General features: G+C 35.3%; 1 protein-coding gene across 1 annotated transcript in view; it reads left to right on the top strand.

Moving 5' to 3' along the window:
• DMD (dystrophin) overlaps positions 1-26,743 on the top strand; it is a 1,043,102-nt gene that overhangs the window by 837,659 nt on the left and 178,700 nt on the right. Inside the window, exons 55-58 of the mRNA XM_066545460.1 lie at positions 7,226-7,398; positions 11,278-11,434; positions 18,904-19,024; positions 19,692-19,960. Of these exons, the coding sequence (XP_066401557.1) occupies positions 7,226-7,398; positions 11,278-11,434; positions 18,904-19,024; positions 19,692-19,960 (720 nt within the window). The remainder of the gene's footprint in view (positions 1-7,225; positions 7,399-11,277; positions 11,435-18,903; positions 19,025-19,691; positions 19,961-26,743) is intronic.

Raw genomic sequence — 26,743 nt, 5'->3', positions numbered from 1 at the left:
AATTATGTGTAACATATGAGGCCTCTAGTTTCTGCTTTTTGTTTTGGATTGTTCTCTTTTAAAAAGATTTTATGTTTCTTTAGTTAATTGAGAATCATGTTACGAAACTTGTGTACCAATTCTTTTTCTCCAGACATCAACTATGTTACCAACAAAAACTTTAAATGTCAGAATATTTTTTTAAAAAGAAAAGAAGTTTGCAAAAAATATTTATAACAGAAGAAATAAGGATAATGCTTCGAACAGAAATAATTTCTTTTAAATATAAAATGCCTTCAATTTTTGTCTTAAAAGAATCTGAAAGAGGATTGTAGATATTCATGTTTTTAGGGAAGGATGAATGTATATATGAGTATCATAGGTGCTAAAACATGGGATACCTTATTTTTACATGTTGGTGTACTGTGAAAGAAATATTTCTTTATGTATAAATGATTTTTCTTCTAGAAAAGGTCATTTATAATAAACAGATATGAGATAGTTTTCACTGTTGTTTGGTAAAAGAAGAAAAAAAAAAACCTGTCCTTTTGTCTTTCATAAGATTTTTTTCCTCCACACCTAGAGACAGTTGTGTATTTCAGCCTTTCCAGCTGTGTATTGTAAAAGGAAATCAGTATTAATTTGTAGTACTGGAATGCCAGCAGAACTAAGAGAGGTAAATGCTCTGCAAACTATGCAAAAGGACTTTAGGACCTTGCATGAGTAACTAAGTGGAAGTAAATGTTCCTGTAGAGGAAGATGCTCTTTGTGCTGTTACTCTTTGATCTCTGGAAAGAGAGAAGAAAAATTAGACATACTGAAAGTAACAGCATAATTATTTTGCTGCAGAAATGTTGCCAAAAGATTGACAGGGTGAGTGTGCTGACAGCGTGTGCAGGTGGAGTGGGATCAGACATTCATTGCAGTACAGGGGTTGGGATGAGCATATTTGGTAGGAGCAGACCTCCTTCTAAAACCCAGAAAACTCTGCTGGTTTGTAGTCGGCCTTATGGTTCTGCTTTCAGAAAATGGTGTGTACGATTCTCTGCACATTTATGCTGTTTCCCTCCTACTCACTCTAATCTCAAATACAGATTTCAAAGGCAGATAGCTGAGCCCATTCTTAGACATCTCAGTAGAGGTGGCTGATTTTCTGACACATAGAACACTTGCAACTCCTACTTGAAAAATGTGCTTTGTTTGCCTTGTTGGATTGGCTTGCCTGAAAGAGAGTACAGGCTATGTTAGTAGAATACATATTTATATTTTACATCACACAGTAAAAGTTCTTATTTCTGTGGCTACAAGGAATTTTTCTTCATTAGTGTAACCTCAGACTAACACAATGTTTCTTTCTATTTAGGGTTTCCATCCTAGATATAATGACAAGAAAAGTAGACACTAAAAATAACAATATCCATTGAATTCACTGCTATCAGAATAGGATATATTTCTCTAGACGAGGATCAAATCCGAAACAAAACTATAAGTGCAGAAAGATTTGTTTCTTTAAACATTTATTTCTTTATTTTATATATTTATTCATATTTTCATTACATATAAATGAAAGCAGGTGTTTTCTCAGTCTTCAAAAAAACATATCCAAGAAGTCAATAAATTCCTTCCAAACATATGACATTAGCTAATAATTGAATACAAATTAATTGCTAGAGGTCTCAAAAAATGTATTATTTCACTATGATCAAGGGAAAAATGTAAAACCTCATGCTATGGGCAAAATGTCAGGTCTGTGAATAAATATCTGCATACTAGAGACAAGTATATGTTCAAATTATTGTGTTAGTGCTCTTAAACAGTGCTATTCCAAAGCTGAGGCAGCCCAATGTAAATTAAATCAAGAAGCCCACACTGCATTTGCAGTTACTCTCAGCAAGAGATTGCTGCATCCTTAGATGCACCATGAAGTCTCTTGGAATCTGAATATAACCTAAATTGAAGACTCTTTTGCCTGTTTATAAAAATAATATTTTCTGAAAACAGGGCCCAACTTAGTAAAGCTTTTTTTAATCTTCTGTTAGATGGAAGTAGCATTTGAATATGAAGCTTGGTTACATCCTTATTCTGGGACTTGTAGAATTTTAAACCCTAACAATGATAGATGCAACTTACACAGATTGCTTTCTGTAGGGCAAAGTTATACTTTTGCCTTCCATTCATCAGCACTTGATTCTCTTCTAGAGGACTAGCTCTTACCCTTTTTTATCTTGAAAAATGTGTTGGGAAACCAGAAATGCCTTAATTATATTCATAAGCTTATCTTCACAATGGAAAGGACCTTTTTATCGTTCTTTTTAATCAAGTCATTAGCATGGAACTCAGAGATGTAATCATAGCAGACTGGAATTGGGGTCATGCCATAGGCTAGCTGAATAGGAGGCTTCTTGGCATGGTGATGTATAGCTATTTCACAACAATGCTTTTAACTCAGTAAGTCTGCCCTTTAATTATATTTTAAATCTCATTTGAGAAGTTTTTATCATTATGTAAATTGTTCAGTGAATGGTCACATTCTAAAGACTCAATAAAAGTTTTGCTTATGGACTGGAAGAGAAAATTCCTTAAGAGCTGGGGGAATGGGGAGCATCAAAGAAGGAAAAAAAACCAAAAATGCAAAAAACAAATCCAACAACCAGTTTTTAAAAGAACTATGACATTTAAAGGAGAGAACTTCCAAGGGACAGAAATGCTTCACTGGTTTGATCCATCATTAACCTAAATCATAGCATCTTCAGATACAAATGTTCTCCTTCAAAAAAGTATACATTTCTTTCTGTCCCAGTGGTAACAAGCAGCTCACAAGGAGAGACTGCTGTAAAGCCTAGTGCAAACTGCCTTCTGTTGCCAAAAACAAACAGATCAAGTGCACCTTGCACTGAATCTATCACTCAGGAGCTTAAAATGCACTTGATTTGCTGTGCCCTTAATTCAACATCTCCAGAACTGTAACGCTCACAAAACTATCCCTCTGTCTAGCAGACAGGAGGATAAGCTGTGTTCCTGAGAGTGGTGCCATGTGCATGGATTTCTGTGCCTCCAAAGGCTGCTGGAGTGTGTCAGGGCGCTAAAAAAATGTCTCAAACTCTCTAAACACTCACACAGAGTTTATGCTTTAGGCAGAATCATAAATTTAGAAGAGTTTAGGTGTAATTAAATGAAATCAAGTGGGATAATTAATTTGAAATCCAATTGCTAAACTGCTAATATGTGCTTTACAGAACTGCAAATAGAGGAGAACTAGGGTCCTTTAATTTCTTTAAATTATTGCATAATGAATTTTTTCTACCTTGTATAAAAGATAAATATTTTGTCATCTGTGCTGCATTGATTTCCACGTTTTCCATAACTAACCTATAGTCCAAGAAATAGAACAAACTCCTTCTTCCTAGGGCTTCATTTTACTTCCAGACTATCAATCCCTCTCTGGTGTATTGCTAAAATAATGGCAGATTTTGACATGTGTCCTTTATATGTCATGCCTATATATTGCACGTGGGATATGAAGGATATTGACACTAATAAATTGTTTCTGCTAAGGTACCTCAAAGCACATTGAATTCTTGCAGGAGTAGCTGTGCAGAGTGGAAGCTGACAGAGCTTTGAGTGCATTGGATTTCACAGCAATAGCTCAGCTGTGCTTAGCAGAGCTCTGTGTAAAATAAAACCTGTGGAGCCACAGGTGAATTTCTTCTGCCTACCAAAGGAATTAGGGCAGTGAGGAGCTGTGCTTCCACGGAGAATGGCAGCAGGAATTCCAAGGGGGAACAACTGAATTGGCCAAGTGAGAAATACACCCATCCCCTAGCTTTTTGGCAGCATTGGTTGTGCTCACTTACTACCTTCCTGTACTTCTCTGAAATCATTTGTGGAGGCTGCAAGAGCTCAGGAAAAAAGTGAAACAGCCAGAGCAACTTTCCTCACCATGTTTTGCCCAACAAGATTTTTTTCCTCAAGGGAAAATGCATTTCATCTCTCTATCACCCTAGTTCTGTCTTAGTTGCACACTTTTTCTATATAATAAAATAATGTAAACACACATTTTTAAATGTGTAGAAACCTCTAATACATGTTCAGTTCAGTTTTTACAAACAAATATTGTGGTGCCTTTGGTCATCTAACTGTATAGTTCATCTTAATAAAGGAAGACTTCACTCAGCCCCTAATGGAGCTGCAGTTCTTTACAGGCAGTACAGCTCACTCTAAGTAACTTGTGATCAAAAAGATGCTTTTCATTTTGCTCTCTGCTCTTTTTAAGTGAAGATAGCCAATCTTTTTTCAGCACAGTCTCAGTTATAACAACTACAGCAAAAATGCAGCATACACTCCAACTGTAACTCAGTAGAATTATACCAGAATTGATTTTTTTATCCTCTGTAGTCTTTTCATGTGTTTGAACACATTGGAAAATATGAAAGTGAAATAAATAATATATGTTTAGTCTATATGCTATACTTCTTGGTATGACATGTAATGGCAGCATGCTTTTGCAAATACTTTAGCAATTTTTGAGATTCAATAGCTCTTCCTGCTTTACTGTTGACAAGAAAAAGAATAATTTTGTTTTTAAAATGTGGATTTATTTATTTCAGAAAACAAATAAAAGGTGTATAGATCTTTTTCTTATATGTTCTCTCCTTCTCTTGGGATCTGTAAGTGTCAGAAAGAAAGGTTCTGAAATGCACCAACCTAAATGGAGAAAATATCATTGTTGTTGTCTTGCTTCTTTGTCGGTGTAGGCTTCCTGCATAGCTGCAGTAAACTGCTTTTGGGAGCATTAGAAGCAGTGCAGTATACACAAGTAATTAGGAATAAGGAAATCTCAGCCTTGAATATTAAGCTTTTGATAAGAATACTTCACTTTTCATGTTCATTGTCCACCTAACCATCCAGATGTTTTGTGATACTATGTGATATTCTGAAATTAAAAAGGATGTTGTTTGCTTTTATTTTCAGAATTATGTATGTGTCTGGAGAAAGAAATAAAATGCGTAGACTATAAGACACATTTTCTAAACACAAGAAAAACGTGGAAAGGTTTTTTTTCCTTCAATTTGTCTTATATATTGCTATGAGTGTATGTGTGGTAAAACACCAAGAGGTGTTTTAGAGGGCATAGATTTGACAGCTTCCTACTGTGAACAGTTATTCAACATGTTCCATGGCACATGTTCTTGCCAAGGAAAAGGAACAAGTTTGTAAGTTTGGTGTTTCCATCACTACCCTGAAAACTAAGAACTTGAGCAACAGGTAGTACATGCAATTCTTGTGTCCAATAATAGATTTATTGTTTATTAAATGTAGAAGGACTTTAGGACTATACAGACATTAACTGTTAACTTTTTTCTGTGAACTTTATCCTTTCCTACATTTGTTTCAGTTGTTTGCATCAGTATTGTTATACTTAACCTAGTTTAAATAATATCTCCAAATACATACATGGAAGGAAAGAAATTTGGTAATAGGGTATTCTTCATTCAAGTAAACAAAAATGAAGTATTACAGCTGGAATTTGAAGCTAACAACATTCAGACTTGAAATAAAATACAAATTTTCAAGTAAGGACATTCATACCTGGAATATTGTACATTTTTATGTGCCTTAATAATGCCATTTTTAAAAATATAGATTGCCTGAACAACAGTAAATAAATACTATATTTATAATACACTTGCATTCTGCAGAGTTACCTCTGATGTACATCAAACTCATTCCTAAGTACTTTACTGCTTGAATGACAATAGATAAGTAGAATGGTTGGAGAGGGATTCTTACTGTGTACCAAAGATGTTGCTGGCCCACCTTAAAACTTCCCCAAATATAATCCTAGTCATTGCTGTGAAAGGTATCCAGTTAAGGACATTTGGAACAGCAGTAGGTGAACAAGGGCAATCTACTCATGATTCAGTGCAGCTAACAATGCACTTAAAATATCAAATAAAACCAATTCAATTAAGAACACACCAAGCAGACAGATTGTGTGTTCCCCTCTTTCAAAGTCATTCTTCTGAAGAAAATTACAACAAATTTCCATTGGGGACTCTCTGTGATGCTCAGTTAGTGCTGGGTCTTGTTCTCAAATGCCATAAATCATTTCCTTTCCCCCAGTTTATCTCTAGCACTCCCATTTCAGGCAGCAAGAAACCACCACCAGAAATCTTAGTGCTTCAGCATCCCAGGAGAAAATGTGGAGCTTTATTCACAATTCAGTATTTCTTTGTGTCTTTGTGTGCTTCTTTGTTTGAAAGTAAAAGTACTTTTGTGCAAATGTGGCTACATATGAAGTACATGTACGCTCATTCATGTACGTGTTGGAATTATTATTATTATTATTATTTTTATTCCATTTAATGACCTTGATTCAACCACTGTTCTCTGCAAATGAATCTGACCTTGTGGAGCTGCAGCATGCAAACGTCTTGGGGAAGGGCAGCCAGCACACAAAGGCTGCATTGAGTGTGTGGGCAGGCAGGAATGCTGGTACCAGGCAGCTCTCTAAAGAATGTTCTTTTGGCAGAAACAGCCGTGCTAAAAATGAGGGGGAAAAAATGAATTCAAAATTTCGAGCTGGCCTGCAGTTCCGAGGCGATAAGAAAAGTTGGCTGTTCAACATGAGCTGCCAGTTGCATATTCTGGGTCCTTGCTATTCTCAGGCCCTCCTACAGCCCCAACCAGTGTTTTGATACAGCACAAAGTGGCTGTTTATTGCTATTGACTGCTGGGGCCTGTGCTCCAAAATGCGTTCTGTCAACAGAATGTAAGTGAACTTGGCATTTTAAAGGCTGGCTGCTGCAGACTCCTAGATTCCTTGGAATTGCCATGCAGCAGGACCAGTGTTGCAGTCCCCAGCTCAAACTGAAAATGTTGCACAGGAAGACGTATCATGTGCAGGTCAGATTTACCTGAGACCCTGAGGATTTTGTGGTTCTTTGCTTTTTCACATCAGCACAGTTAATGTATCTTGTCCTTGCTTTGTTGCCTATCAAAGGCTACACCTTTGGCTCTCTAAATTTTGTTCAGTATGTTCTGTGTGGGAAAAAAGGTCATATTCACTGCAAATGGCCTTCATGTGAAAGGGAAACATGTCTTTGTATACAAGACATGATATTGCTGTAAAAGGAATAATCAAAACCTGTGCTCTGTGTTGCATATTTTTCCACTCTTTTGAAAAATGTTAGTTTCTGTGATTTTTTAAAGAAATCAGATACATTGTTTTCTATTACTTCCATAGGAACTACAGGCAGAAATTGATGCTCACACTGACATCTTTCACAACCTGGATGAAAATGGGCAGAAAATCCTGAGGTCCCTGGAAGGCTCTGAGGATGCAACCCTGCTGCAGAGACGTCTGGATAACATGAACCTCAGATGGAGTGAACTTAGGAAGAAATCTCTAAACATTAGGTAGGACCTGAACCTAAGGAAAAGCCTATCCTTGGTGTATTGGAATGCTACAATTTGCGAGTGAAAAGGTTTAATTTTGTTTCTGTTAGCACTGGTTTTGTCTATTTTGAAATTATTTGTGCTGCTTTGTGTGTTGGCTTAACTTTGTGAGAACGATTCAGTTTTTGGGTGTGAAAATGACAGTAGAGGATTAGGGATTGAGGCATATGATGGGGTTTTGTGATTGCAGAAAGAAACTGTAACTGCACCCCCTCTAAACGTAGGCTTTTTCTAGAGCTGAGTATGACTTACCAGTGAGTCATGAAAGAGAGTGATTAAATAGCCAATATTTATGATAAGCTTCATTTTAAAGACTGCTGTTTCCAGTGCAAAACTAAAAATATCCTCACAAATGAGAAGAAAAATTATTTAAGATTTTAACTGTTGTCAGGAGAGTGGGCAGAATTGCTCAATAAAATCTAGGGGTAAAAGAAATCCATAGGTAGTATCATGAGAGGAAACACTTTTGTTTGCAAGGAGAAATATAATAAATGGTAACATTACAAATTATCAAGTGGTCATTCAGGCTTCAATGGACTGAAGGTTTCATTTCAAAAGAAATTGTCCTGGAAACTTTTCTCCAAAAATAGTTTTTGCAATAGGCAACCCAGCTCAGCTGCACTCAGTCTTGGGCATTTTTTCATTTTTTCACTTGCTGTGTGTTGGTGGTAGTTCAGAGGGCAGCAAAAGATAGAAGTGTTTTCCAAAGTAATGTATGAAATATTAGCTTTTTTCAGCTCAGGTCCTGAGGGAGGTCAGGCTGTGTAATGACAAAAACCATCTTTGTATCATCAATCATTAAAAATAAATGAAGGCTGTGATGTTGAAAAGATATTTGTAACTAAAGAAAAAGAGACATATTCCTCCTTTTCTTTCCTTCTGAAGAGCAAAAGAAGAGGAATAAAACCCTTCAAAGTATCTGAGATATTTTCTTTGCATGCATTTTACCCATGAACATGTTCAAATACAGTGATTTTTGAGATAAAAATAGTCAGTTGTCCAAATATCACTAATTAAATGTATGGGACTTTCTGTCTTTAATTTTTTACAGTTAATGTATTGTTGTCATTAACTGAGTCAGAACCAGTAAACCCCAGTTATATCACAGTGATTTCCTGCATTGCACATTCAAAGCAACAAACTTTCCCTCTAAAATCTGTGCTTCCAATAAAAGGCTTAAGGTCTTCAATAACTTAGTGATTAGGATAAGAAACAATTCCTAAATTACCTGACATTTGGTTGAAGTGTTGCTGGCCACCAGACTAAATGAAAAGGCTCTTCCCAGTCTGCCTGTTTGGAGCTCTTTCTATCCATAGCACAGAATGGAATAGATTTCCTCATAACTAGCAATGCTTACACAAAAGAGGTATTAGAGAAAACATATGAAATGCTCTCCAGACATCGGTCCCACAAGTTTCTTTATTTAGTGTAATTTTTATTCTGCTGAAACAGAAGACCCTGGATGGGCATTCTTTTCTAAATGCATTAGATAAAATATATGGCAGATATTAAAGAGAAGCCAAGCTCTTTTCCATTCCTAACTTTCTTTCATCCTGATATGTCAGCACAGTTTACCCTAAAAAACACTTTCTTTCTTATAAATATGTTTTTATACCGTTTTAGTATTATCTCTTTTGTCTGCACATCTTGGAGCAGTCATAAATACATGAGTGTGTGCATATAATGTACACTGGTGTATGCATGCATAAAACCATATTCCTGAAGATGAAGAACAAAACAAGACAGGTTCTAGAAAAAAAAAATCACCTAACTGAGGAAAGTCAGAGCACAGCAGCAGGAACACAACCCCTTCAGGTCGCTCTTTTTGCATTTTTCCCTGTAAAGCCAGGGGAAGCAGGGAAGAAGTGTTTGCTTCCATTTGCTGCCCTTCTCCAGAAGAGGTGGAAGCTTGCCTATGCCAAGATAAACACGAGACAAGGGAATTAGCCTGAATCAGAAACTTGGCTCCTTGTCTGTCTCCTGTCCTAAAATCCTGTGGTCCTTGCTCTGGTTGTTGCCTCCTGCCGCTCTCCATAAATATCCCAGCTTCTCTCCCCCTTACTCCTTTCAGAGGTATCATAGAATGAAAGAATGGTTTGGGTTGGCAGGGACTGTTAAGGTCATCCAGTGCCACCCCCCTGCATGGGCAAGGACATATTCAGCTTGCTCAAAGCTACATCCAGCCTGGCCTTGAGCCCTTCCAGTGATGGGGCATCCACAACTACTCTGCACAATTTGTTCTAGTGCCTCACCACCCTAACTGTAAATAATTTATCACATATAAACACACATATAATCTAAATTTTTTAGCTTGCAGTGCCTTCTCCAGACTTCACTGCCTGCAGGACTGGCCTCCCCCTGCTGTGAAGCAGTTTTGCCCCAGCTCCCAGATGTCCTATGAGAGAGCAGATCAAAAGGCCTGGTCTAGGAGTGTCCTTCACGTGTAGGATCTATGTGTGTCCTTCACATGTAGCATTTACATTTGAAAAAAGAGAAGATTTTGCATTAGCTCACATACTTTGAGAGCAGCTGAATTTTCTTTCCATGTTTGGCTGATCTGTCCCTTTCCTTTCTCTTTCCTTGCCACTCTACCTGATGTAAGAGGTTGGAAAGAAGACAGGATTCACTGAGCATTTCAGAGAAATGCAACTGTCCCTACCTTCATCAATTCATCATTTCCATATCCAAACTAAGTAATAAGGTTTGCAAAAATGCTGAGTCCCTATTTTTCACATTTCTTGATAGAACATTATATATAAGGTATAGGAGTAGATTTCTGAGTGTCAGAAGAGAATGATTTTATATACAATCACTGTAGAAGAAGATAAATGTTATATGAACAAAGCTAGAACTTAAACAGAAATGCATGAAATAAAAGAAAATTTGTCTTTATTTCCCAGCACACTTTTTTACTTTACTGTTATGTAATACTCCTTTGGTTTGAGTTACTAAGAGGATTTCTTATGTTACTTGGAGGTGGAATTTTTCCCTAACCAGAAATTAAAAAATAGCATATTAATAAGTCCAGAAAGACAAAATTTTAGTGGGTTTATCTCTGTTACAGAAAAAAGTGAAGATTTTGTCAGTCCAGCCACAGAAAACAGTTGCAGGAATTTAGAAGCTCAATACGTGATCCCAAAAAAACACATTTATGCATATATAGAGGAAATATTTATAAAATGTCCTTATGAAGACTTTTTTGCATAAAATGCTATTTTTTCTTTTAATTTTCCCAGTGTTTCAAATAGTTTCATTATATCTCTGTTTAAATGGCACTGATATTAAGCTGGATAGTGTGTATGAGGATTCTATTGGCTTTAACAATTTCCTTGTGACTTTTTTTAAAGAATGACATTGGTTCTCTTACTTTAATAAATTAAGAGAATGAATCTTATGTAAGTTGAATGGTTTGTGAAGTGGTTTAGAGAAATGCTTGCTCTTCACTGAGTAGGGAAACTACTCTCTACATTTCAGGTAAATAATTTCCTAGTAATCTTAAGTGATGACTACATTTCTCATGCTAGTCCTGCATAATATTTGTGCACTTCTAGTGAGACTGACAATTCAGCACAGCCATTACTCACTGCTGAAGAGGGAAACTAAAAAGCAAAAAAAAACTCAACCAATCAAAAACAAAAATCAGGAGATGTGAAAAAAAGCCAAGACTGTGGAACCAAATTTAAATCTGTGTTGCCAGAATCTAATTCAAAGCTACTGAAGCTATTCAAAAATCATTAACTTAATGAAACACTAGGATCTTTCTCAGTAAATAAGCTTGTACATTTTGGTTTTTACTTCCACTGTGACTGAATGTATTTTTTATTTAACACATGCTTTCAGATCCCATTTGGAAGCCAGTACCGACCAGTGGAAGCGATTACATCTCTCTCTTCAGGAACTTTTGGCATGGCTGCAGTTGAAGGAGGATGAATTAAAACAGCAAGCACCCATTGGTGGAGATCTCCCCACTGTGCAGAAACAGAATGATATTCATCGGGTATGTTGGGGTTTTTTTTCTTAATTATCTTTTGGTCATGTTTTTTTCCTTTGCTGTCTAGTGCTGCATAGCACAGTCCTTGTTGGAAAGAATTCCAGCTATAGCTTTCAAACACAGCAGAGAAAATCAGCCTTTTGGAGAAGGAGGGGTCAATGCCCATGACCTTCAGAGACCTGTCAGAGACAGGCAGATTTCATAGCCAGAACAATTACTAACCTAGTAATTTTTGAGGATTAAATAATTAGTTCTGATTGTTTTTCTAGATCAGGCATTCCAACTTCATGTATACTTTTTGAAACCTTAGTTTGGATTTTGGGAACATTTGTGACAAGAGTAGCTGGTATTAGTTCTATTGCACGACTCTGCATCATGAAACTGTTGTGAAAACTGTCTGTGGTTCATATTGGTTTCATCAGGGAATTCTTGTGGAAATTCTTATGGGGGACCATTCTAGAGTGAGATTGGTATTAAAAGAGAACCTATAATAGGACACTTGTACTCTTGAAGTTGTTTGGCTTTTCTTTTAAACCCACCAAATGAGCAACTCCCAGAATAACACTTCAAGAATAATTCTTCAGACAAAGATTCACACTGATTTTTTGTTGTGATGAGGGTATGCTTAATGTATGTCTTCAGTGTTTAATCAATTCACACCAGTCTGATGCTAACCCAATGTCTGCTTTCACCTAAACAGTCTTGAATTTCTTATGCCAGTAATTTGGTTATGCCATTGAGGTCTATTCAGGTCTGAATGACAAATCTCAGTTCTAGTACCTTTATTGTTCAATATACATTCAAGCTCTCCTCTCCTTCATCTCCATGTGTCTTTAATGACATCATAGAAGGTTTTTACTTCCTGTTTGATGTCCAATTATGCTTCAGGGCGTTACCTAAAAAGTTATTTCAAACAAATGTAATTTTTGTTGAAAAATTTAAATTATCAGTCTGTCAACTTGATTTCATGAGAAAAGAATATTCCAAATGCAATGATCATCCTCTCAAAGCATTGTGCTGTATATATGTAACTTCCTTTGGAAAACTTGCCACAAAAGGTACTGCTTGTGAAGTTCCTAAATCTCTGATTTTATTGTTTTATGGAGAAATGGGAAATGGTGCTTTAAAACAAAATAAGATCAGTGCTTTTTCTGTTCATCAGGTAGCTGTATATTAATATTGCTCTAACATATTGTCCTTTCTCATGGGGAGGGAAATATTTGAGGACAGATAATGAGATCAAATTTGCAAAGCAAACATGACATATCTTGCTGCTTTAAGACCCTGAGTTTGTGAAAAGTCAGGAAGTACAAGTGAGACATGGCTTTTTCCATAGGCACACAGGCATTCCTCTAATGCAACAAAGTGACGGGAAGTAGTGTCAATATGGTTTGTCAAGGACCTATCTTCACTGAACGATTGAGAAAGCAAAAGGGAAAGACGAACAAAAAACATCTCTGTCTCTCTCAGCGGCAAATTTTTCTAAGACAGTATAATGTTTTTCTGCAAGGGGCATTTTCGTCACATTTCCTAGGTCTTCCCTCTGGAGATGTGATGTGTAGGATGTGTCTTTCTCACAAAATTTTATGTGGGACTTAAAGCACTATCACAGAGACAGTGAGGTGAAAACATCCATGACTTTACGGGGCAGCACCTTTCCTTTTTTCACCTTTCCCCTAAGAAAGTTAAGGCAAGTGTTATATATAACCATGAAAGTTAAGAGAAGCCTGAGGTCTGTTTTAGCCATAAAGTAGCAACTTCCATAAAGTAGTTTGAAAGGCTATCCGGAATATCAGGATGAAAGAAGCAATATAGATGTTGCTTTAAGTCAGTGTGACATTAACTCAAACTCTTTCTCCAAAGACACCTCTTGAGCCAAAACAAGAGTTAGAGAGAGATTTCTATAGAGTTGTTACAACAAAACTTTTTCCGTCTAAATAATATTTAAGTTTTTGAAAACATTTTCTCCTTGACAGAAGAAATATTTTTTTATCTAAAGAAATTACTTCTTATAGTATTCTAGTGTTATATATTTCTCTAAAGCAGTTTAAGGGTTTCCAAGAATTCATCATAAAGCTGGCAAGTCTTCAGTGATGAAGTCTTCAGCAATGAAGTCTTCAGTGATGTCTCTGTCACACACCAAACAAATGAAGTATTTGGAATTTTTAGGGATAAGAATTATTGTATAAAATTAGGATACTATGAGTAGGGGCCAAATGACTTCATAAAATAGATCTCAGTTCTCTTTTTTAACTTCTCTGCTACTTGCAGGTACATAACACAGAGCTTTGGTCATCCTGTCTAGTATCAAAGCTAGAATGCTTTATTTCCTTTCAGAAATACTTTTTCCTTTTCCTATTTTGTAGCATTTCAGAAGCATGGCTGTAGGTATGCTGATTCCCTGTGGAAAAAAGAACATAACAGAATACATGAAATTAATTTGCCTTGTCTGATCTTCAACTGTCTCTGACAGAAAAAGGAAAAACAGTCAACATGGAAGTTGACTTCGAGTTGCCATTGACAAAATCTATGTTTGAAACATGTTAGTTGGTTGGTTGGTTTATTAGTTGGTTGGTTGGTGGATGAGTTGGTGGGTTGGTTGGTTCGTTGGTTGGTTGGTTGGTTGGTTGGTTGGTTGGTTGGTTGGTTGGTTGGTTGGAGATATTTTTCCCCTGGGCATTATGGACTTTGTCACTCTAAAAGGTTCTTTTAAAGAAGCAGATATACAATGGCTATATTGGAATCTTAGCTGATTTCTGAATATAAGAAAAATGTTTTCAAATGTTTTCAAAAGTGTACAATTATCTAGCTTAAAACTGGAGCCCAGTACTGGAAAGCTGAGAGGTTTGGGCCTTTGCTTAAGAGCAGAGCTTAGCTCTCAGGATGTTGCATGTGAAACTAAATGGTAGTTCTGTGTTGATCTTGAGAAAAAGAATCTGCTGACTCTTCATTTTGTAATTCTGAAAATTAGTCTTCAGCAAACTAGAGAAGCACCTATCAGATCTGACCAATCTTTTAAATGACTAAAATCTCCAGTTTTGGTCTTTCTTCATAAATACAATGTTTGGTTTTCCTTCTGTGAAGGATTGTTTTTGTCAGGTAATGCCCAGCTAAGTTCTTCACTTGATGAGTGAATGAGTCTCATCAGGGGAAGACTGTTTAAATGCAGTTTAACTGATTCAATTGAGAAATAACGCGATGAATGCCAACATGATTTTATGCCTGAATCCTTTTTCTAAAGTGTTGCAAGCTGTTTTTATTTTTTTCCCTTAAAGGTAAAATTTAAAGAGGAGCAAACATATTTAACTTCTCTATCATTCAGAAGAGCATCTGAAATACCACAGAGAATCATAAAAAGAGATTTAAAGAAGTCAGTTCTTACCACTTGAGTGCTTCTAGTTGCCAAGATTTGCCTTAAAAATTTTAAGAGTAGGATTCAGATTAAAATTTCAAATGTTTGAACCTGTGCCAGAGGCAAGCTTGAACTCAACTGAGAAGAGGGGTATCCATGCAGTTAAAATCATTGTTGTGTTATAAATGTGAGGTGCTTTTTAGACAAGGAAATTTGTAATGTATCGCAAATATACCCACATAACTGCTATTTCTACATATACTTATGTATATTTTATTATATTATATATTCTAATATATTTTAATATATTTATTTAAAATATATTTTATATTTTATTTTTTACATATACTTATGTATATTTTATAATATTATATATACTATTATATTATTATACTTATACATATAGTAGGTCATTTTTTCAATTTTTGTAAGAAATTGTCTCTATTCCAAAGTCTTAGAATGTGTGGGGAGGAGTAGTGGTGGTGGTGTTAGTCAATGATAAAAAATACTCCTGTTCTTCAAAACATTATTTAATTATCTTACATTTTTCTTTGTTTTGCTAAGTATCAAAATATTGCTTTAGTGAAATTGAATTAACAACTGTGTGCATGTTACTGTTAATCTAATTTAAGTAACACAGGCATCATGCAGATTGCCTGCTATGTCTTTCATTCTTTTAAGAGTTGCCTCATTTGCTGTGTAGTGATTTTATTAACAGCATAAATAGCATTTATGAACATAGAAGGCACTTATTAACAATTCCATGAAAACCCTTTCACATGAAATCTGTAGCATGACTGCCTAAGGAGGAGTACAGTTCCTGCTTCAACACATTAACCAGTTATGGGTCCACAGTTGATATCTACTTCTAACTATTAGGAAAAACCCCCTATTTTGAAAAGCATTCTGTTTGGCAAATGTGTTGAATTAATATGATCGTACTCTTTATCTTTAAAATACTTTGAACGTAAAAATTCCTAGTTTTTAACTAACAGAGATTAATGTTGGTTTTACTAATGCAACTCTTTTTCTCATTATATTTTCATTTTTCAATTTAAACAATCATTGTTTCTCATTTAAAGAGATTTAAGGACACTCATGAGGTGGTAGAGGTCCGAGATAAGCTGATCAATATATGCATTATTAAAATGGTGGACAGAATGCCATTACTGCTGTAGTGTTGATGACAAATAGACATGCTTAAATAAAGTAGTTTACTTACTTTTTTGTCAGGTCATACATTATGTGTATTCGATTTCCTCTACAGTCACCAGGAAGTGTGGAAGAAGTTAAGGAATTCAATGAAATTAGCCTGCAATCATTAGTTGTACATTAGAAATTAATTTAGGCTAAGTCTGCTTTCAGTGATGGCCTAGTTATTATAAAGATGTATTTGTCAGGGCTCTAGATAGATAAATTCCTTTTTTTTCCCTCAAAAAAAAAAAAGTTGCTATTTATGATTTTTACTGGTAATGTATACATATCTCACAACAAAACTTTAATCCAAAAAGCAGCTTTATCTTCATACAGTAAGAACTTTCTTTTGGAATGGGTCAGTATGAAATGAGTATTCATTATTTTTAATGCTGTTCTGTCCTACTGCTTCAGCCTCATGTTTTTTTCATCCTCTCCTTTTCAAATTTCTTTAATTGAAACATATTTTAACTTGGTAGAAATCTGCACATCAAAACGAGGGAAGGAGATGAAAACTGTAAATACTGTGTATTACTCTATAACTCAGGACTATAATTTTACAGACTATAATTGCCTCCACCAGCTCCAGCATTCAGACTGGAAAAGTTGGGGGGAAAAAAGTTTGACACATTGGCTCAGTTTTCCTTTCTTAATAAAGAAGGCACCTTTTCTGTTTGTGACAAAATACAAAATGTGCAAAGTCAGAAGTTCCTATTAGCATTTGTCTGTTGTTCTGAGGAAGACACAATGATTCCTGACCACAGGCTTTATGGGATTCATTTCACATATGTTCTCCTTCTGTTGCACAAGAGGTACAGGAGGACTGTGGCTTTAAACTTCTTTTGGAAAGATAATGCCACTCAGTGTATTTGATTGCTGTAGTTTTCTGCAAAAACATTACAAGCTGAAAGTAGGTATTTTTTGTCCTTCTCCTGGTGTGCACATGTACAGAGCCAGGGTGACCTGTCTACAGCAGCAGCAGTCCTTACAGATGTCCTTACTCACTCCCAATGAGTGAATTAGTTCAGAGGTGTTTCTGGCTTTTAGCTATTCTCCACATCAGTGTATTTCTGTGTTCCCCTGGAATACTGGGGGCTCCTTCCTGCTCTTGGGGCGTGTTTGCAGAGCAGACCTTTGTGCAAGTGCTTCCTTTCTGACTGGTTTGGGGCGCAGGCATTTCTGACAAATAATACATCTTTGGAAACATTTCTAAAGCATATTATATCTTTAAGCTGTTACACCATTTAATGTTTAAAATCCACTGGTTTAAGTGGTTTTGGCTGTTGATGGTGCTTTTAATACAATCAGCAGAGAGCAAAGCACACAGTCCATGAAAATTACTGTGCTGGATTTTAAGTTATGCTTCCTGCTGGCTCACTTGACCTGCAGACCTGCCACACCATTCTATTGGGACAGAATGATGTGAGATGAACACAAGGGCTAATTAAAGGAATAGATTTTCCTCATTTGGAGTCATGAAAAAGGCTTATTATATTTCCTCTTTCTATTGCACTTCATGCAAGAGTCAAGTATGAATTATAAGAATTATAAACCTAAAAATGTCTAAGTTTGACATTTTTCTTTCAGCCCTGTTGTAACTCCACTCAGGTTTTATGCAAAAATTGTCCAGTGGTAGCTTACTTGTTAATATACAGTGCACTTTTTTATTTGTGAAAATTGGTATTGTTTTTAAAGGTCATCATGATTGTTTAAAATATTTATCTCAGGTATTAATCAAATTACAGATTTTTTTTATGATAGCAGATTGATTCTGTGAAAAGATTCCAGTCCCATTTTTGTCCTTGACACAATATTAAGATTTTTTGCTTTGTTATTTCCTTCAACAAAGCAGATTTTGCTTAAGGGTTTTCCCCAAGAATAGCTACAAACCCTATGGTCAGTTCTTCACCATTTAAAACAAAGTGTATTTAAATGTTTATAGTAGAATAATGTAGTTTTTTTCTGAAATTTACTTTCCTGAAACGTGTTAAGAACATTTTACCTGTGAGTTCTCACATTATAAACTGTACCTGTTCCCACTATTAGTTCTGGTAGGTATTTCCTGAACAGAGAGTCACATATCAAATATAATTCAAAGTGTAATGATCTTTTTAATATTGAATTTATAATCCTTCATTAGTTCTCATAGAAAAACAAATTTTCTTTAATAATTAATTTGACTGAATTGGTGCATTTATTACATTACAAACTTATATAATGCTGGTGTTGTAAAGAGAATTTTCTAATCCCTGCAGTAAAATATCTGTTTTCTACCCATGGCATATGGCTCTCCTTTTTGCAGTATTGTGTTTTGTGTTACACTGTACTATTAAATTACCTGCATATTTTACCTCTATGCTGCTTGAAACTGTATGTATTCAACAATGTTTCATAAATATGGAAGAAAACATTGAAATAAAAGAGTGGTAAGGACCATTTAGATAAATTCACTGCAACATGCAGAAGAACCAGTGCAAAATTCAACCTCAGGCAGGATTTCATCTGCATTTTTGTGTGGTTTCCATTTGGAATCAGTCTAATAGGCTCTTATATTCTCATTAACAAAAATAGAGAAATTAATAAATAAATACTGAGATATGTGCACTTTCAGTGACCTACCAAAGCTTCTGATACTAATCTTGAGTAACTTACTCATGGTCCTTTAAAAGCAGGGTGTAGAAGAGAGCAAAAGAGTAAAAGGACCTGCTGCTGAGGAAAGAAAAATGCAGTATGCTAAGAACACATTTGCTCTTTTGAACACAATGTGATTTCAGGTTAAGCAAAAGCTGATTATTTTCATGTGTGTGTGTGTGTGTGTTTTATTGCTTCTTATACACACAAGAAGCTGTTGCTGGAAATTTTGTTCTGACATTGCTATTCTGACTTGGTATTTCCGTATAGATCCACTTACAATAATTTTGTCTCGTAGACTTTCAAGAGAGAGCTAAAAACAAAAGAACCTGTTATCAGGAGTGCCCTTGAGACTGTGAGAATCTTCCTGGCTGAGCAGCCCGTGGAGGCACTGGAGAAGGTCTGCCCAGAACCCAGAGGTAATTGAAGCAAGAGCAGGGCAGTAACACATTGCTGGGAAGATCAGTGATGATCAGTGATGATTAAATAAATCCTGCCAGCAGCTCTGAAAGCATTCCTTTTACACTCCAAGCTGAATGCCAGCGTTCAGAAACTAAGCTAAAAATATAGATGAAAGCAAGCCTTAGCAATCCCTCTGAACACTGTGGTACTAAATAGACATGCATATTTATAAGCAGATTTTGAAACTGCCTTTAAACCTTCAGGACCTGTCTATAATTATAGCCTCATTTGAGGGCTCAAAGCTGCAATTTAAGCTAAAATTCACCTTGTAGTCTCGGTACTACAGGAGATCCCAAATCCACCTAATTGCAGCAAAAGCTTCACAGTGATTAATATTTATCTATGTGCAGAAAAATTATGCTGAATCAGTTGATAAACTTCTAGCTACACCTTGCATGTTTCAAAATACCTTTATGTACTTAAATGCAGATTTTGCTGATTTTTATGGTGGCAAGATTTAAGGTTTTTAAGATACTGTAAAACAAGAATACATTAATAAAGCAAATTTCACAGGTGTCTTTGGTTATGAAGAGTTTCTTAGAGAGATTTTAACCTATCCAGATGGCAACTGTATCAGTTCTAAGATAGAATATGTCCTTAAAGCCTCTCCACTTTCACATTTAGATCTGTCACCTGAGGAGAGAGCCCAGAATGTCACCAAACTTCTGCAAAGGCAAGCAGATGAGGTCAGAACTGAGTGGGACAAGCTGAATCTACAGTCTGCTGACTGGCAAAAGAAGATCGACGATGCTCTTGAGAGACTGCAGGGCCTTCAGGAGGCCATGGATGAGCTGGACCTGAAGCTGCGCCAGGCTGAGGCATTCAAGGGGTCCTGGCAGCCAGTGGGGGATCTGCTCATCGACTCTCTGCAGGATCACTTGGAAAAAGTCAAGGTACCTGACATGTATCAGTATTTATGAGTATAAAATAGTTCATTACATGAATCTCCATATCTGCCATTATCTTTTAGGGTGAGAAATTGATACCTTTGTACCATACTTTGTACCAGTTTTATGATTTCAGAAGTTAAAATGCAACAGGATCCTCATTGAGAATGTATATTGCTGACGTGGGTAAAAGCACCATAGAAATGTGTAAAAATCCTCAGTACACTCACTGTTAACCCAGGAGATGCAAAATTGGCAGTTAAAGAAAGCAAAATAAAGTAGATAGGAGAATATATGATAAAATTCTATTGAATTAATTTTTTCTATATTATATTTTCTTAAGCATGATGAATACATAGTTGTTTCTATATAATTGTAGAGTAAAATTTATACAATTTGAAATATATAGTTTTTCATTATGATGGTATTTGATTCTGTCTTTTTTGATAAATAGGCTTTATAACTAAAGATAGTCTTAAAAAAAAAGCAGCAATCCCAGAAAAATTGTCATTATTTTCTATAACTTAATGTTTATCTGCTTTTAAGGGTTGTTTCATAAAATCACTGCTTATCGAGAAACTTGGGCAGACTTGTCCTCCTTCAGCATGACTGCCATGGACAGACTTGATAAATAATACAGGATTCCTTCAGCCAGAGCACAATAGAGGCAGCTGCCATTTTGATAAGAACAAAGTGCCTCTGTTCCAGTCACATAAATGGGAATCATCAGTCATTTTGAAAGAGACCTGAGCTAACTGTTATTTTCTCTAGATGAACATTAGGATCTAAGAAAGAGGAAGTAGAATGACTAATGGCAAGAAAAATATTCCTCTAAAATCTAATGTAGTTTATTAAAATGAAAGTCCTTGAGTTGTAATCACACAGAAAGTTTAATGAGCATCCTATGCAGATGCTGTACAAGAACAAATGAAATAGTAGCTGATGAACAGCTAGCTGCAAAATTTGTTTATCTTCATTTAAATTCATAAATGAACAGAAGAAATCGATTTATAAATTCTCAGAAAATGCTATTACAACAATGTTTGAGGTTTTTTTTTTAATTTTGAAGACAATATCCTGAACAGAAGCACTGAATCTCTGATATTACTGGAAAACAAAGCAAGTTGCTTAATTCTAAAGCTATGAGCAGGAGTGTTGACTCCATAATTACAGTTCTGAGTCCTGTTATGGTTTAAAAAATAAATAAATACATTCTAGATAACATAATTAATGACTTAATAATCTATTCACTTAACGGTTAAATACTCTTCCTTTGCAAATGTTTGCAAAAGCTAAATTTGTTGAAGTTACATTACCTTCAGTTAAAAGTTGTTAGTAAAAAGTGAGGTTTTGTTCTTTATTGACTATATTATCACCCAAACATTATCCAACTGTTTCATTCTTGCTCTGGTTTTTAGGATGAACATCATGACTGATATTACAGTATGAGGGAAATTACCTAATTTCTCTCTATACATCTAAAGAAACCCAAGCATCTTCTGAGCAGATCTTCAAAACATTGGTCATATGCAATTGCATGTCTTACAAATCCTTCTCTTAATTAGGATTACAATGGCTTTACCAAACCTAACCTCATGAATAACTTCCTGGGGAATGTGTTTAAGTTAGTGCCATTTGTCACTGTCCTCTTTAGTTATAGATGCTGGAGCTGCTAAGGTCATGGTATAACTTTGAACTCATACTAATAGTGGATCCTTCTTGGATCAGTATTAATGTTGTAATATTATTATTACACATGCTTCATCTGCATTAATGTACAAATTGGTGTTCATCTCTGACTGTGAGGACAAGAGATAGTTTCATCATCTGCTCCAAAGGATGCAACCTAGACTAGAGGGTATCTAGAACCAAACTATTCTTCAGACTTCTCTGCTGTCATTTGTCATTCTCTCTTTTTTCTTCTCTCATATGAGTGGTCTTATCTGCAGGCTGAAATGTAGCTTACTTTCTTAATAACACACATTCTTTCTGTCTCCCTTCCAAGCATATCTTTCTGTCCAGAAACCATCTGTCTTAAATTTAGTTCAAGTCCAAATGAATCTATTATTAGTCCCTTAATATCCATTGCCTGATCAGCTTGATTGTAGCTCAAGTCATATATTTGACATGGCCTATGACTTTTACTCCCCTCCGCAGCAAATTCAATGGTGCTTTCTCCTTGCAGTCACTAACAAAATGTTATTTGCATCAGCATGCCTGGAACACTTAGGGTCTCATGAGACCACCACTCAGATTTTATATTAAGCTTTTGCTGCTATGCAACTGATATGCAATCATGCCTACCTCATCCACTTGGTACTTTATTCAAAGACCCATTCCAGGAACTGATGGTAGAACTAATTTTTCTCCCTTTATTCCCCAAAGATTCTCCTTTGCCATGCAAAACTGTGATAATGATTATGCTAGCAGCATGCAACAATCATTACATGTCGTGCTGATACCTCCTCACTGTTTTGTTGTCTCTCTGCAGAAATCTGCAGAGAAATACTAACAGAAATTAGTACCCATAGGAAGTTTCAGGTTTTTATACTTTTCCACTCTGGAAAATTATGTTTCTTAAATTAAAAGCCATTGTTTTGAGATGTTGTGCACAGAGTTTTGTGCCTGATAAGCCAATTTTAATGGTGTGGTTTATTTTTAGCTAAAGATAGTTTGGCTATTCTGAACATACTCAGGAGAGCACAATGCAAAGCACTTTTTTCTGCCAGTGATATTTTAACATACCACTGGCAGGAATATAACTGCTTCAGTTTTCTGTCATACACAGCACTGTAAGGGAACAGCAGAGCCTCTACACTCCATGAGTATAACTACATCCTATTTTTTTTTTACAACCTCTGTGAAACAAAACAAAACAACCAAACAAAACCAAACTCAAAAAAAAAAAAGAAAAAACTCAACAAAAAAAATAATGAAGAGTGGGCAGTAGTGTCTATGGTTTCTTTAGTTCAAAATAGAAGTGCATATCTCTAGAACACCTTCCAAATAAAGGGCTATTCCTGTAGAATCAGGTAGACTTTTTTCAATTAACTCCAGTCTGCTATAGGATAATTAGCTCTCCCTCACTGTCGCAAAAAGAGGGCACCTTGACTCAGTATAATGATTGATAACTGTGAAAAGCACCAACAGAATTTGGTGACATAAGTCTTGTATTTTTCTGCAAGGAATTTTCATGAAAGTCTTAGTCTTGCTGCTTAAGAACTGCTGGTTTTTCTTGCAGATTCACTTTTATAGTTATGAGTAAAGCAGTTACATAGACTTTGTGTATAGATTATGGACTTCATGTATTTAATGTAACAAGGGTATTCATGAAAGCTGCAAGTATCCTTTTAAATTATTTTTTCAAAGCCTATTTACAATTTTAATACAATTTCTTGTTGAATTATATGCTGTTTATTTCAGACTTTCTTCAGCTTAATTGACAGTTGAAGTCAATTGTATGTCACTGACAAATGTTCACTTAAAAATGTCAGCCTGAAATTTATTTATTTGTAAACCAAATAGAGATTGCAGTTATTCATAAACCAGAAATGAACTGATCACTGATCTGCTCATCATCTACTCCAAAATGGCTCGCTGTGTGCAGGGACTGGGGACAATCCTTTTGTCCCATCTTTCCTATGATGAGACAAAATGAGACAAAAGTAAGATAATCACTTCAAATAATTAGCTGAGTTTCAGTTGTGTTCATATCCAGCCATAGAAAGAAAGTGGATTTGCAAAGATTGAAATTCCATATTATTACAAGCATTTTAGTACTAAATCAGCAACCTCAATTTCAGGACACTGAATGAGGGTAGTTAGTTCATCATTATCATCATATTTAAAGTATTATATATTTTTCTGTAGTCTGCTTAGGTACTCTTCAGCTACTGCTGTGCTGTAAAGAGGTATTTCAGCAAAGCGAACTCTTACAGTGGTGTTATGAGGGAACTCTGCTGACAGCTGCCTGATATGGAGAATCTGACAGCAGAGTTGTTGAATTTTTAATTTATGTTTTCATCCCAAAATTCTAAATGCTTGGGTAATTGCTAATTTTCTATTCTTTCAAAAAAAAATTGATTTTTATATGGAGCTATTAGGGGTCACATAGAGGGAAATTAATGAATGACAGCTAGAAGCAAGCCAATAGTTCCCATTCATCCCCTCCTACCAATGGAGATCAGTACTGGAATACTGGAGATCAGTTTTAAGTAGATCAATAGAATCTATGCAGGAACTAATTACCTGGAAGTTGTATTGATAACCAGAATTTCCACTCAGCTTGATATCAAAAGCAGTGCCATATCCTTGTTAAGCCAAATAGAGGTCAGACTGCAATGTGATGCCTATTCTCTTGTTAAGTTTTGCTAACATAAAATTATGCTATGCACCAAATGAGTTAGCAGAGCTCTTGCTGTCCAGTCTGTAGCACAAAATGGCATTACACATATAGCAGCTTCTGAGATATTTTTTCATTCTCTTTCTTTACTGATAGACTTTCTATAATATCTACACTTCTTACTTTTCTTAGTTTTAAAAACCACAAAAATGCTAAAGTGTTTTATATCCAGAGCTTTAGACTATGAACTATTATTTGATTTGTTGTTTTTAAACTGTTTGTACAATTAGAAGATGACAGCATCCATTGGTTCATTGTTGAACAGGAAACTATTTGCCTGCAGTGTCGGAGATGGAAGCGTTAATGTTTTCTTCATACTGTAACTAAAGTAATTACAGTTACAAATGGCTCTCAAGCTTACAATTTCATACAAATCATTCTGTGAAAGAATCATACAATAGTTATTTATGACATGTTCTTAAACTGCTTCAAAACGCATATACATTTTTTCAGTTTAATTTGAAGCCAGATGTTACTAGCAAGAGCTGTAATCAATCTGGGTTAAGATGTTCTATTTCCTTAAGTGAGTCTCCTAATAAGTTCTGTGCTAGACTCTGGGAATTTTAAAACTATTATATACAGAATAACCATTTCCTACTAATGAATTTTCCAGCTTTCCAAAACCCAAAAATCAGTTCCCAAGAAAATTAGAAATGATCTTTCTAAACAGGTTTTGTATTAGTAAAATATTTGTAATTTAGAGATTGTTGTAAGATGCTATAAAAGGAGGAGATTATCTCATGGCATAATAGAGAACCTTTAGATTTTAAAAATAAATATGGTCAATAAAACCAGAGTTTACAAAATATCAACTCTTCATCAACTGTTTTACTGCTAATATAAACTAAAACAACATTAGAGTACATAAGAGAATAATAAAATCCTTTTTAAAATAAACCAAAACCATACTGAAACTCACTGAAACACTTTGACATCCTACAGATGTCCTTGTGATATGTAATATTCCTGTGAATTTAAATATTTGTGGAGTTTGCTATAATAAAAGAAATACTTGAAGTCTGTTCAGTTTGTTAATGGGTCAACTTTTAAGATGCTTTTATACATCAAAGACACTTCAGCTAACCACATTACTGAATTGGTGACAGCCTGGTATGTTGTTTTTCCCATTTTTTAAATGTATTTTTATACAAGAGAGAATTTAGTAGGGTTGTTTGTTGTCACTGTTGAGGGCAAGTTTAATTTGCTAAGGCTTTTCTTAAATATGAAATTGAGTTAAAAACCATGAACTGTTTTGTCATGTAGTTGTAGCAGATTTTACCTCTGGTATGTTTCTTACTTGTAGGAGATGAAAGTTACTCAGTTGTGTCCTGTGGTCTCTCAATCTCATTTAAACAGCTTATGAATCAATTTATTTTCTTATACAAAAAGAAATATGTTCAAAAGTGGTTGTTTAGTATATAATAATCAGGCAGTTTTACTGATACAAATTTAATTTAAAAGTATAATCTGCCTTATGTTCTTTCTATGTAATCAGTCAGATAAGATTGGAGAGTTCTTTATGGCAATAGCCTAAAACTAAATCTATTTTAAATACCTGAAGCAAACAATCATTCCCTCTGCTGACTTCTTTTGCAATAAGTTATATATTTCTTATGTCAGGTTTAGATGCTACCACTGTACCTATAGTTTTTACAGAGACCAGATGACATAGGTCTTTTGACTATATCAAGCTACCTGTTTTAAGGAAGAATGAAAAATCTTGTTTTACATAGAATAATAAGAATGATGATGAGCAGGCAGAGAAGTGAAATCCTTGTCTTTTAAAATGACAACTGCTCTTCACCGTATTACTTATTGGGAATCAGTAGCATAATTGTGATATAGAAAAAGCAGCATTGCCCTGCTAACAAAGAAGAAACAAAAATGAGTTTTCTTTAATTAACTTTCTGAGGAATCACAGCTAGTGTAAGGAGCAGCTACTTGTAGACCACTTCACAAAGAACAAGCACATGGAAAAGAAATGTACCAATTTAACCCAATTTCTATCAGATTTGTGTTAACTGTATTAACACCATTATTAATAGAGCATATTAACTATTTTCACTTTCATTAATTATGTTTGGGCTAAAAAATACTGATAGCTTTTCCCTGACAACTAGTGCAGGAAAATTCTTGAGCTCTAAAAAGGATGACCATTCAAGGTGGAAATCTTTTCTACCTCCAACCCAGTTTGGTAGAAGATGCTATTATTAGATCAATATATTTCATTTAGTGCCAAATTTTTCCTTGTATGAATTCACCCTGCTGATTTCAGTGGGAGTTCAGCATGCACATCTGCAGGCAGATTTTGACTTTTTAAGTATTGGCAATCTCTGATCTTGGTTTCTGATACCCTGCTGAGAGAACTGACTAATACTTGTATAAAG

The sequence above is a fragment of the Molothrus aeneus genome, chromosome 2 (assembly GCF_037042795.1).
Source record: "Molothrus aeneus isolate 106 chromosome 2, BPBGC_Maene_1.0, whole genome shotgun sequence".
Classification (NCBI taxonomy): Eukaryota; Metazoa; Chordata; class Aves; order Passeriformes; family Icteridae; genus Molothrus; species Molothrus aeneus.
The sequence above is the reverse complement of the archived record's forward strand: the minus strand, read 5'-3'. Positions and strand labels throughout refer to the sequence as shown.